The sequence below is a fragment of the Globicephala melas genome, chromosome X (genome assembly GCF_963455315.2).
Source record: "Globicephala melas chromosome X, mGloMel1.2, whole genome shotgun sequence".
NCBI classification, from domain to species: Eukaryota; Metazoa; Chordata; class Mammalia; order Artiodactyla; family Delphinidae; genus Globicephala; species Globicephala melas.
In genome coordinates, this window is record NC_083335.1 from 15060932 (window position 1) to 15077121 (window position 16190).

Sequence of the window (16190 nt, forward strand, 5' to 3'; positions counted from 1 at the left end):
AGGATGGTTGAAATTATGACGTGAAGAGAAAATATGATTGAGTGTGGTGGACTTGGGACCTAGCTGGATGTAGAAGGAACAGTTGTTTCCCCATAACTCCATTCTAGGGTCCTAAAGAATGATCTGAAGTTCACTGCAAAAAGGAAGGCACATATCGCTAAGCCACTAAGTGCTAAGGCTGGACTTCCTACGTCAGTAATACTCCTAGTCTCACCCTCTTGGGAGCCCAGTTTTGGTGATTAACCTCTCTGCATTCTCTTCTTATGGTCTCAACCTGTTTGTTCCAAGCCGTTCTTTTGCAGCCCACTCATTAACGTGTTTTCACACAGCTTTCTCTCCTCTTTTCCTATACCAAGCTTCAGTTCTTGTTGCTACCTGGAGGTTTGCAAAATTTTTAGGGATAGACAAATAAGAAAGTTCCTTCCTATTTCCTTTCTCTTTTTTTTTACGTAGACTCGAGAAAAGGTAGATAAAATGGAAACACAGACACGGAGGGTATGTATTTGGTAGACCCAAAGAGCTTCTCTGGGGATTTTATGTAGTTGACAGTGACATTCTGAGTTAAGGACATATCGGGCTCTCCCATGCCAGTCCCATCATCTCCTTAAAGATGAAGCACATAAGAGTCACTCAGTAATGAAATGCAGCAGGGATACAGTGGGAAGCTTGTCATAGACAGGAAGGGAGGGAGCAAGGGAAAATCCTCTGGTGGGGTAATTGATTCATGGGTGCCATTTGTATGCAATTTGGGCACTTATACCTGTATTCTAGCACAGTGGACTGTAACATTTTTCTTAACTGAATCTTCTGTATTACCCTTCATTTAAAAGGTGGCTGTGTTTCCAGAAAAAGGAACCTCGAAGCTAAAACCCTTGGGGCGAACGGAAATATGGAGTTTTAGATCTAGTGCAGCAGCAGTGTCTTGCGTGCTTGGAGTTCTCTTGTCTCTTACCCTATCACCATCGCCTTTGGATCACAGGGTTTTTTCCATACTTTTCAGTTCTCAGATCTTTACTCCTTTTCTCTGTAAAAAAGGGTCAATTGAAGTCGACTGTAATACCAAATTTATACAGAAGATGTCGCTATTTAACTTGATTTACTGTGTAAATCGTTTACTACTGTGATTCGCTCTCATTGAAAGCTTCAGGTTTCATACAGTTGTTTCTTTTTGTTTTTTTTTTGCTATTAATTCTCTGTCTTTGAAACTCTAGGTTTTAAGTTAGTTAGAATAAGAGGTGTCTGAAATTTCCTTAAGATGAGAAGTAATATGCAAGAGTTTTTTGATACTGGTAGTCATACTTACGTATCTTACGTTTAGTTTGCAACACTGTATACTGTTGGCCCATTTGTGATTTTCAAAAATAACACTCCATAAAATACAGACACATATATAGAAGTGTATGACAAAATTAGAAGTACAGGCGCACCACGTTTTATTGCGCTTCACGTTTTTTTAAGTAATTTTTTTTAATATTTATTTTTTGGCTGTGTCAGGTCTTAGTTGTGGCATGCAGGATCTTTCACACTGCATGGGCGCTGTAGTTGTGGCACACGGGCTTAGTTGCCCTGCGGCATGTGGGAACTTAGCTCCCCAACCAGGGATCGAACTAGGTGTCCTCTGCATGGCAAGATGGATTCTTAACCACTGGACCACCAGGGGAGTCCCTATTGCACTTCACTTTATTGTGCTTTGCAGATACTGCATTTTTTATAAATTGAAGGTTTGTGGCAGTTTTGGGTCAAGCAAGTCTATTGATGCCATTTTTCCAGCAGCACTTGCTCTCTTTATGTCTCTGTGTCACATTTTGGTAATTCTCGCAATAGGTCAAACTTTTTCATTATTATTATATTTGTTATGGTGATCTGTGATTAGTGATCTTTGATGTTACCATTACAAAAAGATTAAGACTCACTGAAGGCTCACATGATGGTTAGCATTTTTTTTGTTTTTTGTTTTTTTTTGTTTTTGCGGTACGCGGGCCTCTCACTGTTGTGGCCTCTCCCGTTGCGGAGCACAGGCGCCGGGCGCACAGGCTCAGCGGCCATGGCTTACGGGCCCAACAGCTCCGCGGCATGTGGGATCTTCCCGGACCGGGGCACAAACCCGTGTCCCCTGCATCGGCAGGCGGACTCTCAACCACTGCGCCACCAGGGAAGCCCGATGGTTAGCATTTTTATTTTTTATCTATTTATTTATTTATTTGGGGTGGGGTGGGGTTTTACCATAGTTTCATGTTTTATTTTTAAAGAAACTGCTGAAATGTTTTCCAGAGTGGCTGTACCATTCTACATTCACATAAACAAAGTATAAGTGATCCAGTTTCTCTGCATCCTCCACAGTATTTGACGTCACTATTTTATTTTATTTTTAAATTAATTTTTATTGGAGTATAGTTGATTTACAATGTTGCGTTAGTTTTTGCTGTACAACAAAGAGAATCAGTCCTACATATACATATATCCACTCTTTTTTAGATTCTTTTCCCATATAGGCTATTACAGAATATTGAGTAGAGTTCTTTGTGCCATACAGTACGTCCTTATTAGTTATCTATTTTATATATAGTAGTGTGTGTATGTCAATCCCAATCTCCCAATTTATCTCCGCCCCTTTCCCCCTGGTAACCATGTTTGTTTTCTACATCTGTAACTCTATTTCTGTTTTGTAAGTAGGTTCGTTTGAACCATTTTTTTAGATTACACATATAAACAATAGCACTTTTTAGCAATAAAGTATTTTTAAATTAAGGTATTGTACATTGTTTTTTTAGACATAATGCTGTTGCACGCTTAATAGACTACAGTACAGTGCAAACATAACTTTTATGTCCACTGGGAAACCAAAAAATTCCTGTGACTTGCTGTATTGTGACACTCACTTTATTGTGATGATCTGCAACCAAACCCGAAATATCTGAGGTATGCCTATATATAAAAGTAGAAAATCTTCTTATCCCTTCTCACTACTCAGAGGTAATTGCAGTTAGAAACTTTTTAAAAATGCTGAACAGAAATGGTTCCGTAGGCAACACATTGCTCTGTAACTTGGTGTTTTTAGTTACCATTGTTCATGTCAGTGTGTATAGATTATCAGATTCTTTTTTTTTTTTTTTTTTTTTTTGCGATACGCGGGCCTCTCATTGCCGTGGCGCCTCCCGCCGCGGAGCACAGGCTCCGGACACGCAGGCTTAGCGGCCACGGCTCACGGGCCCAGCCGCTCCACCGCACGCAGGATCCTCCCAGAGTGGGGCACGAACCCACGTCCCCTGCATCGGCAGGCGGACTCCCAACCACTGCGCCATCAGGGAAGCCCTATCAGATTCTTTTTAATAGCTCCACAGTATTACATTGTGTGGATGAACTTAATTTAAATAGCTCCCTGTTAATAAACATGCTGGTTGTCTCCAATTTTTGTTTTTTATAACAGTTGATACAGTGAACATCCTTGTATGTACCTTTGCACACTTGTGTTTTTGTAGCTTTGATTCCTGGAAGTGGGATTGCTGGGGCAAATGGCATGCGTGTTTACAATTTTAATAGGTATGGCTATATATTTTTCAAAGGACAGTGTACTGATTTATACTCTCACCACCAACAAGGGTGCTTGTTTCCTGTCACTCTTGCCAAAATATATATCATCAGACTTAAGTTTTGCCAGTGTGAATGAGTGAACAGTAGAATCATGTTGTTTATTTGTTTCTCAGATATCATTTTATATGTTATGACATTCTTTTCTGTGAATTACCTACTCGTGTTCATTCTCCATTTCTCTATTGGATTCTTATTGTTGGAGCCCAATGTATACTAGAAATACTCGTTACAGATCTTTTCTTTCAGTTTAGGTTCATGTCATGCCTAAGTTTTTACCTTTCTGAGAATGTGAAAATATTCTACGTTTTCTTCTGGTTTGCTTATGGCTTTATTTTTTACGTTTAGATTTTAATCCATCTGGAATTTATTTTTGTGTATGCTGTGAGGTAGGGATCATACTTTATTTTTTTCCCAAATGGATTACTAGTTGATGAAACACCATTTATTGAATAATTCATCTTTTTCCTACTGACCTGAAATACCATCTTTATCATATACTAAATCCTCATATATTTCTGGGTCTGTTTCTGGGCTCTATTCTGTTCCTTGATCTCTTTGTCTGTTACTGTGCTGGTACAGCACCATTGTAATTGCCACAGCTTTGGTATGGTTTGCTCTCTGGTAGGGCAAGTCTAAGCTGTTTCATTCACCTGCTCTTTCACTCCAGTTTTCTGTCTTGAATCCAGCACAGCAAATTATGATCATTATCACCACCAACTACAGTGGGTGTGGAGCATTCCCTTTTGAAACTCTTTTAAGGGTTTCTACTAGATTCTGTGATAGCATAAAACTGGGAGCCTAAGAGGTATGCTTTAAAGGACTACTGATCAGACCCGATTTCCCAGACTGTGCTGAAGATGACCTGGGCCTGAGCTAGACTTTTGAGGGAAATATCTTTGGAGTCAAGTGTGATATAGACGAGACCCTACAACTTGATTGACTCATGGGAATGGTCCAGGGCCAGAACCAGACACCTGTCATGCTAATAACTTCTTTCATGGTTCAGAAATTACTGAGACTGAAGATGGGTGGCCTCTGTAATACTGCCCACTCAAAAATGGGTGTACCCCATTTTTAGGACTCTTTGAAGCATCAAATCAGTAATGACCAATTAGAACTTCTTAATTTTTACTAATCTCTAGTTGAAAGTTACCTAGTCATTCATTTCTAGAGACATAATTCTTACAGTTTGTATCATTTAGACTATCATAATGCTATGACATTAGATAGCTAACTTCTTAAATCTTCTAGTTCGCGTTTGATAATTTGAAATGTGTGTGTATACATGGAAAGATATACATATATATTTATCTTTTTTTTTTAACTAGAATGACCAGTCAACAGGTGACATAAAAGTAATTGGTGGAGATGATCTCTCAACTTTAACTGGAAAGGTATGTATCTTGAAGGGGAAGAAAAAAACATTCCATACCAAGTCAATTAGTAACACTGTGCTTTCAATCCATCACCAAGAGACAGTTTAGATAGTTATTTATGCACTCAAACAAGGGTTATTTAACCCTTGGAAACAACCTAAGTTAGATATCTTTCTCTAGGTCATATAGCAAAGAGGCAGCAAAATCCAACATTAAACGTCAAGTCTATGTTGCCAAGTACTGCTGGTATGCTTCTCTGGGAATCTAATTTGGGATCCTTCAAAGGAATATATGGGGGAAAAGACAGTCTTCTTTTTAAAAATAGACAGCACATAGTTTCTTAAAAGATAGAGAAACAGTATAGTGTAGTGACTGAAAGTGTGGGTTCTAGAGCTGGAGAGCTTTGATTCAAAGCCTGGCTCAGTACCTCGTAGCTATGTGATCTTGGGCAGGTTATTTAACCTCTCGTCTCCCATATGATGCTACTGGCAGTCATCTCAGTGAGTTAAGAGGATTGAGTGATATAATGCATGTAGAGCTCTTAAAACAGTTTCTGGTAGTTAGAACACTTAGTATGTTATAACATACTGTTATTTTAAGGAATCCCAAAAAAGAGTTTAAAATACATCAAAATTCTTCCAGCATAGACATTTCGCTGAGATAATAGAGCTATTAAAATACCTGAATATTTACAATATTATTCTTCAGATACACTGAAATGATTTTTGAGTAACCAATGATAAATGATGGAATGCTTTTTTTTTGCAGCTGCCAGTTACTTTTTTGCTTATAGACACAGTGCCAGATATAAAGGCATAATCTCATAAAAGCTTCACAAGAATCCTCTTGAGGTAGATATTATCATCCCCATTTTACAGATCAGGAGACTAAGACTCAGCAAGGTTGAAAGACTTGTCCAAAGTCACACTGCCAGTTAAGTGGTAGAGCTTGAATTTAAATGCAGGTCTATCTGGCTCCAAAGCTCTTTTCTTCCTCTGGTTTTTAGATTTTAATGTTTATAGCTTACTTCACTGAGTATCTGTAAGGCGACTTTAACATGCAACACTTGTGTCAAATTCTATGGTCCCATATCAGGGTCGTGCCAAACTAATGTTGTCTTCCTCAACATCTTTTGAAAACTTCAAAGGAGAAATTATAATCTGTTGACTCTTTTCCCTTCCTGCCAGACCTATCCTCCTTCCCTTTCAGCGTGCTTTGCCCATATTTAGAAGTCATTTGAAGCCCTTACTCCTATAATCAGTTTTTAGTGCTGGAAGGGACCTAGCCTTCAAAGCTCTCTGTGATTCCATTTGACCTTGCCTTTCCCACCTAATGGCTCTGTCCCACTACATAGCTCTGTGATCTTAAAAGGTCTCTGCTTCTAAAATAACTTTCTTTTCATGATAGTCACAGTAAGCACATTTATTGTGGGAAAAAAACAAGATGCAGAAGTTGGGTGAAGTTGTTTCTTGGTGGTGAGATTATGGATTATTTAGACGTTCTATTTCAGTTTATCTCTGGCGGATACTGTGTGTGTGCAGATACATATATATATGAATAGTTTTCCCCTTTTTTCCAGTTATGGTTGAGAATATGGGCTTTGGACCCTGAAAACCCCTCTTCAAATCTATTCTCTACCACTTGACTATTTTTATGACTTTAGGCAAGTCATTTGACCTCTGAACCTCATATTTTTCATTTATTAAGTAAGGATGTAGCTATTTGATGTAAAATAAGCTCTCGGTAATGGTAGCAATTCTCATTCTTTTATTTTTTAAACATTAATGACATCATACTCTGGATACTATAATTTTGTGTGGCAAATATTTAATCTCTCAGCCTCATAGTAGTAAAAGTCTTTGATTATGATTTAGACAAGGTTTTGCAGCTACTTAGTATTATAGGCAAGACTAGAATCCAGTTTCTTTGTCTCATAATTCAGTGCTCTTTTCAAACTATAATTCCATCCCATGGTGCAAATTGCTGCATCAGTGAGCCAAAGTCACTGATGGGAAAATGTCCTTCAGATGTGCTAGCTGGGTTAGAGAAAATGCTGAGAAAGAACCACATGGTAGGTAGTGAAACAATTATTTGGTCCATTAATTGATTACAGTTGGCCCTTGAACAACATGGGTTTGACCTATGTGGGTCCACTTATATCCAAATTTTTTTCAATAAATCCTTACTACACGATCTGTGGCTGGTTGTATCTGTGAATACGGAGGAACTGTGGATATGGAGGGCTGACTGTAAAGTTATATGTGGATTTTCAACTGTGTGGAGGGTCAGTATCCCTAGTCCCCTTGTTGTTCAAGCATCAACTGTATATTCAATTTTCCTAAAGATTTAGGTTACAATATCTTTTGAAAAGAGAGAAATTAGTTGTGATATGAGGAAAGGAGTAAATTGCATATGAACTATGGTAGTAATATAATGTACATTATAAAATGCATGCAGTTATAAAATTATAGATTACATAAGGTGAGGTTTAAAAAAAGTTCTTTTCTTTCAACCCAGTGGATCTTGTGTGCCCTACCTTGATAACCACTGACTTAGAAGAGTATATAGAACATTAAAATTCTGATGCTTGTAGGTATGTGATAGAGAAATGAGAACTACAAATAAGCAATATAACATGAATTTTCTTGTGACAATGATTATAACCAGTATGTGAAATGCTGCCTCATTCCCAGGAATAGATATAGGACTCTTCTCTACCTCGGAGGTAATTGTTAGATGGTATTTTCTCTAAGCGTTCTAACAGCTATAAAATTCTGAGAGGTAGAAATTGGGGTAAGGGTTTATGGTGGGAGGAAGCATTGGTATCTTTTAGTTTAGTCCAAGAATATGAACACATCCAGAAAATGCAGATCAATTTCAACCTATTGAGAAAATGCATTTTGAATTGGATTCCATATGGTAAGTTAAATGCATGATTTTGGAGTTATTGTACAAATTATAGTTTTGAATGTTAGAGTTGGAATACACATATTAGTTGAAGTCCCTCATTTTCCACATGGGAAACTGAGGCCCAGAGAAATTTCGTGACTTTCCCAAGATTAGACCTCCGTTTAAGTAATGAAAACTCTTAAAAAATGAACATATGGGTCAAATTTTATTTTTAAAAATTCCATTGCAGTGAAAATTTTATATTAAAGAGTTCCAAATCCCAACAGATGGCCCATTTGTTTAAATCAGAGTTTGATATAGTAAAGTAGCTTAAAGCAAGAATTTGGATAAATCCTTAGAGTTTGTTATGATGTGACTTGAATTATAATTGGAAACACTGTCTGATTCATTGTACTGATTTTCATTTCTCTTTTTCTTCCAGAATGTCTTGATTGTTGAAGTAAGTTTTACATACTTTTAATATAGTGTTTATGATTTTCTAACTTGGTATGCACAGTCCTAAAGGTAACCCAGGGAAAGAAATTCCTTTTCATCAGTTTTAATGGTGGGCTTGTGTTATAAGGGAGTGAGATTGTTTTTTTTCTAAGAAATATTTAGTAATTTACTTTTACCGGATAGTGGAAACATTTTGGCATATTTCTTACCCCTCTCTTTTTGGCTTGAAATTTTTTTGTTCCTTTTAAAGTTACACATATCATTCCCATCCATGCTTTTTATGCTTCTATTGCATATATATAACCATATACAAAATATATTTTTTGATAATTTATATAGTGCTACACTGTATATATTCTCTCTTGCAGCTTGTTATTCTCACTTAAAATTGGTTTTGAGGTTATTCATGTTGAAACATATAGAGTTAGTTGACCTTAAAATCCTTCATAGCATTTCAGTGTACAAATCAACCTATTTATTGCCCTACAAATAGGGAGTTTGCTTCCAATTTTTCTTACTACAACAGGGCTGCTAAGAGCATCCTTTTGCGTTGTCCTGTGTGCATGTGTGTGAGTTCCCTCTGGATACAGGCACTTAGAAGTGGAATGACTGGGTTTTCGAATTTGTACGTTTTCAATTTTACTATTGTTGCCAAATTACTCATCAAAGTACTTTATATTCCCACCGGTAGAATGAGTTCTTACTCTTTTATGTAAAATGGTGTAAGGCTTAAGAGCAACAGTAACCCCTGATTCATTTTTTGTTGTTACCAAGGTTTTTAGGAACTTTAGCTCATAGATTAAAAAATAAACAAATAACACTCTTTTCACAGGGTTTGTGTACATGAGTATCCCTGGGAACTGGTTGCTTTTTTTAAAATACAGATTCACTAATTCCACTTCAGATTGCTTCATTTTGTCTGCAGTAATGCCGCCTAACAAATTACCACAGACTAAGCCGCTTAAAACAACACACACTGATTATCTCAGTTTTCAGGTGTCAGGACTCGAATACAGGGTAGCCGGGTCCTCTGCCCCAGCTCTCATCAGGCTGAATCAAGGCTGGGGTTCCTATCTCACCTGTGACTCATGGTACTCTTCCAAATTCATTCAGGTTGTTGGCAGAACTGAGTTCCTGTGGTTGCAGGACTGAGGGCCCCATTTTCTTGCTAGGCTGTCCTCATGTCCTAGCACATGGCCCTCTCATATGACAGCTGACTTCTTCAAAACCAGCAGAATCTCTCTGCAGGCTGCTACAGCTGTCTTGTGTAACACAACCTACTGACAACCCCATCATTTCGCAAGTCCCACTCACACTCAGGGAGTGGGGGATGATTCTGAGTGTGTACACCAGGGGGCAGGAGTCCTGGGGGCCAACAGAATTCTGTCTACCACAGCCCAGAAATCTGCATTTTTCACAAATCCCCAGCCCTGATGTTTCTGATGACTTACAGCCCCACTTTGTGAACGCTGCTTTATACCATCTGTAGAGAATATTTTCATTGAAGAGCATTAGGGTTATGGTTTAAGAAATGTTTTCCCAATTAGAGATAGGTTTGTTTTGAATAATGTCTTACTTTTGACTAAATAGCTAAGATTCACTTTCATGTAAAGTAATTCTATATGGTAAAACTTTAATACTTTGGATACTTTTAAGATGGTATAAAGCAGTGTTTCTTGGTGTGGTCTCTTAACCACCTGCATCCGAGAGTTGGAGCATCCTGATCTTGAGTTTATAAAAAAAAATCTAATATCTTTTATAATGAAGGGCAGCACCACAACTCTCTAATAAAATATGTGTGTACATACTTGCATATATATACTTAAATTAGCTGTCATTGATCTCTTGGTGCCTATAAAATCCAGCCCTGAGGACTGGCATTCCTACTTCTTGCTGAGAGCCAGATGACTTACAGATTCCAGAATATCTCAGTATGAATTGTGAGAATCACTGCACCGAAAAAAAAATGGCATTATTCCAGTTATACATGGGATTTTGTTTTTTTGTGTTTATATGATGACTGAATTTAAAGGTACGATAGTTTTATTTACCATTTAAATGTCTTTTCTTTTTTTAAAGGATATAATTGACACTGGCAAAACAATGCAGACCTTGCTTTCCTTGGTCAAGCAGCATAATCCAAAGATGGTCAAGGTTGCAAGGTATGTAAATAACATTTTGACATAGGATACTTTCTTCATTTGAAAAAAGATTAATTGCTTCTTTGTAAGGGTAAATTTTCTTATCTCCAAAAAGTAATATAATCTCAAGTAAGACTCAGTAAGTGTCCTTTGTAAATAATTTGTCGTGTGTTAAAGCCTTTCAGTGCAGTCACCTTATTGCCCAATGTTATTACTCTTTGGGTTTTCCCCAATCTAATAATGATATCAAAGTTGTCCTGGGTAGCATGGCAGAGGATTTGGGGCCTCTTTGCAAAACTGAGACCAAGGATCCCAAAGACGGGTTAGGAGGTGGTAGGAAGGAGTGGGCCCTGGAGATCCTGAGCTCCTGGAATTGAGTGATGTAATGGTCCTGTGTGATGCATCTTGTTTTGTAGCCACGTTGAAAATGTACAATATCTGCTTCCTTTCTTCTAAGCCAGCCTCACTTCCTGGTCCTACCTGTGCTGTTTGGCTTATTAGTTCTACCTGTGTTTATCCCTAATTATAGTTTCACTCGCCAACAACTCAGAGGTAGACTATTATTCCCACTTCACAGATGGGGATACCAAGGCATAGGGAATTATCCAGAGGCACAGAGCTGGATCACTATAGAGGTAAAATTTGAACCCAGGCAACCTGGCTCAGAGTTCATGCCTTACTATTTTTTTTGTCAGGTGACGTCCCTGGATGTTTTGGGGTTTTTTTTTCCTTTTTTTTTTTAAATTTTTGACCAATCTGCAATTTTATGTAGGGGTCAGATAGTGATCTAACTTTTATTTCCTAAACGATTAACTGGTTTTTATAAACCCCTTTTAAAGGATCAAAGTATTTGTCGAACATCTTTGAATCAGACTAAGCCTTCTACTGAGTCGTGTGTCAGCAGTTTGTCCTTTGGGGCTTTTCTGATAGCTGGTGCCAGTGTATCATCAGTGAGTTTTTACTTTAAATGGATTTGGGACAGGCATGATGAGAGTGTAGAAATGATGCATTCTAGGGCACTAAGCAGTTTCCTGCAGACCAGTCAGTGCATTTGCTCATTTCTCTACATGCTTTCAGGGTTTTAAATGTCAACCTACTGTGGCATATACTCCTCCAGGTATTCTTGTGTGCCTCTTTCCTGGAGTATGCTGTGAAACTGAGATAGACTGCCTCATGAGAGAGATACTTCCTGTAGCTGGAGGTGTGAGGGTCATTAGTGATGGGGCTGTGGCCCAAGTGGGTTGTTTCTCAACCTTCTTTTCCTAATCTCTTCCTTGCCATTAAATTTAATATCACAGATATATTGTGTATCTATTTATGCAATGTATGTGTATCTGTGCTTTATACCTAAAAAGATTAAGTACAAAGCAGGGTTAAGAATGACTAGAAAGCTTTTTAACTTAAAAGTTAAATTAAAAATTAAAAAACCATTAACTGACAGGCATGTCAAGTGCTGCAGCCACTTTGGAAAACAGTTTGGCAGTTTCTTAAGAAACTAAACCTGTAACTGCCATACAACTCCAGCAGCTGCACTCTGGGCATTTCTCCCAGAGAAATGAGAACTTACATCCGCTCAAAAACCCGTGTGTGAATGTTCATGGCAGCTTCATTTGCAATAGCCCCAAACTGGAAAGAGCCAAAATGTCCTTTGGTAGGTGACTGGTTAAACAAACTGTGGTCCACCCTACCATGGAATCCTACTCAGCACTAAAAAGGAACAAACTGCTGATGCACACGACCTGGAGGAACTCAACGGAACTGTGCCAATCTCAAAAGGGCAAATACTGTATGATCCCATTTATACAACCTTTTTTTTTTTTTTTTTGCGGTGCACGGGCCTCTCACTGCTGTGGCCTCTCCCGTTGCAGAGCACAGGCTCCAGATGCGCAGGCTCAGCGGCCATGGCTCACGGGCCCAGCCGCTCTGCGGCATGTGGGATCTTCCCGGACCAGGGCACGAACCCGTGTCCCCTGCATCGACAGGCAGACTCTCAACCACTGCGCCACCAGGGAAGCCCCTATACAACCTTCTTAAAGTGACAGAATGATAGAAATGGAGAACAGATTAGTGGTTGCCAGGGGTTAGGGCGTGGTGGGTGGCTGTGACTATAAATAAAGAGGTAGCAAGAGAAAGCCATGTGTGATGGAAAGTTCTGTATCCTGATTGTGGTGGTGGTTACACGAATCCACACGTGTGATACGATTGCGTAGAATTACACACACATAAGTATGAGCACAGAAAGCTGATGACATTTGGATAAGGTCAGTCCACCAATGTCCATGTCCTGGTTGTGGTAATCTACTACAGTTACGTGACATGTTCACTGGAGGAAACTGGAGAGAGGGCACACAGGTGCTCCCTGTGCTTTTTTCTTGGCTACTTCCTATGAATCTGCAATTATTTCAAAATAATTCATTGAGATCTATAGGAATATGAGGTGCCGAGTTCCCCTGAACTCTTAGTACAGCTTGCACTGAGTTTAATGATACCTTTTTTGGATTGTTCCTGAATGAGTTCAGGTAGATGGAAGGGGTTTTGCTGTGATTGGTTTGTTATTTTCTTTCTAAATGGAACCCGAGTCTAAGTGTGTCCTCTAATTACTGGAAGGAGAATCTCAAGGGACTTGCCTGGACTACGATCCCTTGGAGGATAAGGCTTAGGCCAGTGCTTCTCAACTTTGGCTGCACATTGGTATCATCTGAGAGTTTAAAAAACAAAACATAACCTACATCTGTGTCCCATCCCCAGCGATTCTGATGTAATTGGTGAGGGGTATGGCCTGGGTATCTGAGTTTTATATAGTTTTTTAATGTTCCCACATGATTCCAATGTGCAGCGAAGGTTGAGAATCACTTTAGGTCCTTTCCAGTCCTTTTAATATACTTATCTAGGAAGTTATGAAATCTTGTTTTATTGGGACTGCCCTTATCATATGTAAAGGCTTTCAGAGCACCATTACAGGTTTTTTAATGGCTGAAAAATTTCAGCAGGCAGCACTTGGATTATGAAATTAGCTTTCGTTAGAGTTGACACATCCTACCTGCAGTTTCTGCTCTCAAAAACAAATACTAGCTCCTTTAGCATGCTACTTCTTTTTTAAGCTAACATTCCTCTTTGTAAGCTATTTACTAGAAGTCTTGAAAGGTGATGCTCACCTCTCCCACACCATTTGTGGCTTAGGGATTGTTTTCCAGGGATTTTGGACTGAAAGCCTTTACTTGTCATCTTTGCTCGTTGGCATTCCCCACCCGTTCATCCTCCCCAAGTAGCTGCCCTTTGATGGGCATGTGGGTAGTCAGGGGGCAGCTCTCAGAACAGTCCATCGTGTTCCAGGTGAGGATCAGTCGAGGGCCTCATCTATAGTGTGAACTCATTGCTGCCCCTGCCCAGGGAGCCCTGTGATTTAGCTCTCTCCATTTCAGAGTGTTTCTTTGGGTTTGTTAAAACTGACCATAGTATTCTAAACTGCAGATGAAACCGTGTTGCAAACCATGAATATTCTCTTTTGTAATGCCCTGCAGTGTCTCCGTGTGTCACATGTCACATTTTATAATTAACAGCTTGCTGGTGAAAAGGACCCCGCGAAGTGTTGGATATAGACCAGACTGTAAGTGAAATACTTTGTCAATCATTTAACCAGCTTTAACCCAACAAGTTTTATATGAAATGGTTTAGAGTCACTTTAGAGAATGTTTGCACGTATTAGATTTGAAAGTGATGTTTTCTGTATCTAAATGATGTGATTCTTTTTAGTTGTTGGATTTGAAATTCCAGACAAGTTTGTTGTAGGATATGCCCTTGACTATAATGAATACTTCAGGGATTTGAATGTAAGTAATGCTTCTTTTCCTCATTCTCATTTTTCAGAACCCATATAAAAATTTATAAGAGGGAAGAATTGTTTTCTCTTTCCAGCACCTCATAATTTGAACAGACTGATGGTTCCCATTAGTCACATAAAGCTGTAGTCAAGTACAGACGTCCTTAAAGCTGTAACTTGGCCAGGCTAGGGTAACACATCTTGCTGGCTAAACAGTTGAACAGGTTTAATATACAGTAACTGTCCCATTATTATTTCAGATGATAGATGTGATCATAAGTAAGCGAGAAATGAACTAGTTTAAGTCTTTTAATTCACTCTCCTTCAAATACCCACCACCTCCTCTGGAAGCAGGAGTGCCGAGAACGCGTTTGTGAACGCGGGTGAGGAAGATGAGGAAGGCCGTTTGTTTTGTAAAAACCCCTGCAGCAGAATACTGTTCATAGAAGACATGCCAAGTACTGTTCTCGCCTTTCACTTCACAGTATACTTTTCTAATGTGAATCTCTGGATTTTTATTTTATAGCATGTTTGTGTCATTAGCGAAACTGGAAAAGCAAAATACAAAGCCTAAGATGAGAGTTCAAGTTGAGTTTGGAAACATCTGGAGTCCCCTTGAAGTCACCAGGAAAATTATCAGATGTTCTAGTTCTGTGGCCAGCTGCTTAGTAGAGCTTATTGCATGTATCTTCTAAGAATTTTATCCGTTCTGTATTTTAGAAAGGTCAGTTGCTGCATTCCCTAACTCTTTATTTGCACTATGAGCCTATAGAGTATCAGTTCCCTTTGGATGGATTGTTGTTTGATTTGTGAATGAAAAATCTCTTAAACCACACCACTAATGAATGAAAATATTGAAATTGTATCTGTAAGAAACATTGAAAGAGGAGAATATATTAGTTTTTTAATTGGTATTTTAATTTTTATATATTCAGGAAAGAACAGAAGTGATTGAATATTGTTAATTATACCACTGTGTGTTTAGAAAAGCAGCAGTCAGTTTCATATCAGTGACAGCATTTAGAGGTATTGTTATGTCGGATAAACCATATGTCCTGGAGTTATTTTAGTAGGTTTCAGTAGTATTAACTGTATTTTCCCGCTTGTTCAGATTATTTCTGGAGAATCTTTGTCAACAGTTCCTTTTAAATACAGGTCAATACGTTCTAAAAACCTACCACTTTTTGAAGTCTTCAATGTAAAAATCCTTAAAATAAAGGCTGTCTCTTTAAAAGAAACTATGCATACCTGTTATTTCTCTACAAATTAACCTAGTGTAGTTTTCTGTTGGTTGCCTTTTCCTTGTCTGTTAAATTTCAGTAGCTAGTTTAATTGTAATCTTTACCAAGCAGAGCAAATAATGATTATCTGGTAGAATGGGTTGGTGGAGCTAGTGAGATTCTTACCTACTTCAGAGACCTCAGATTTTAGACACATGATATATAGTTTATTACATTTTCTGATGCTAAAATAACATGGCTCTCTCTTGGAATTCTGTTAAATTGCTTCCATTGCAACCTCACCTGCAGTTCAACAGTTTTTCAGACATACACTGTTACCTTCTTTGGGTAGAGAATACTGTATCGACTAAAGAACAACAACAAAACCTTTTTGTTTTCTGGGAGCAGGCAGAAAAGTTTTAAGCCAAAACTCTTCATTGCTTCTCTGCTCCAGGTAAGGTATGAACTAGTAACCTTGCAGGCCATCCAGCTATATTTATGCCTTACAAAGTCTGCTGTAATTCCCAGCAGCAAAACAGGGAACTTTAAATGATACTAAATAATAATTTGCTATAGTCCTAGAACTTCCTAGTTTACAAAAAGTTTTCCCTTTTGTTATCTCATTTGATCTTGGTGCCCTCTGAGGCTGAGGTGGGCGTTACCCCGTGTGAGTGTAGCATCCAGGGTAACTCCGCTT

At 38.5% G+C, this 16190-nt stretch overlaps 1 protein-coding gene across 1 annotated transcript in view; it reads left to right on the forward strand.

The window, feature by feature from the left end:
- Positions 1-15511, forward strand: part of HPRT1 (hypoxanthine phosphoribosyltransferase 1) — a 32114-nt gene extending 16603 nt beyond the window's left edge. Inside the window, exons 4-9 of the mRNA XM_030849087.2 lie at positions 4920-4985; positions 8299-8316; positions 10392-10474; positions 14014-14060; positions 14207-14283; positions 14800-15511. Coding sequence (XP_030704947.1) covers positions 4920-4985; positions 8299-8316; positions 10392-10474; positions 14014-14060; positions 14207-14283; positions 14800-14847 — 339 coding nt within the window. The 3' untranslated portion in view covers positions 14848-15511. The remainder of the gene's footprint in view (positions 1-4919; positions 4986-8298; positions 8317-10391; positions 10475-14013; positions 14061-14206; positions 14284-14799) is intronic.
- The last annotated feature ends 679 nt before the right edge of the window (positions 15512-16190 follow it).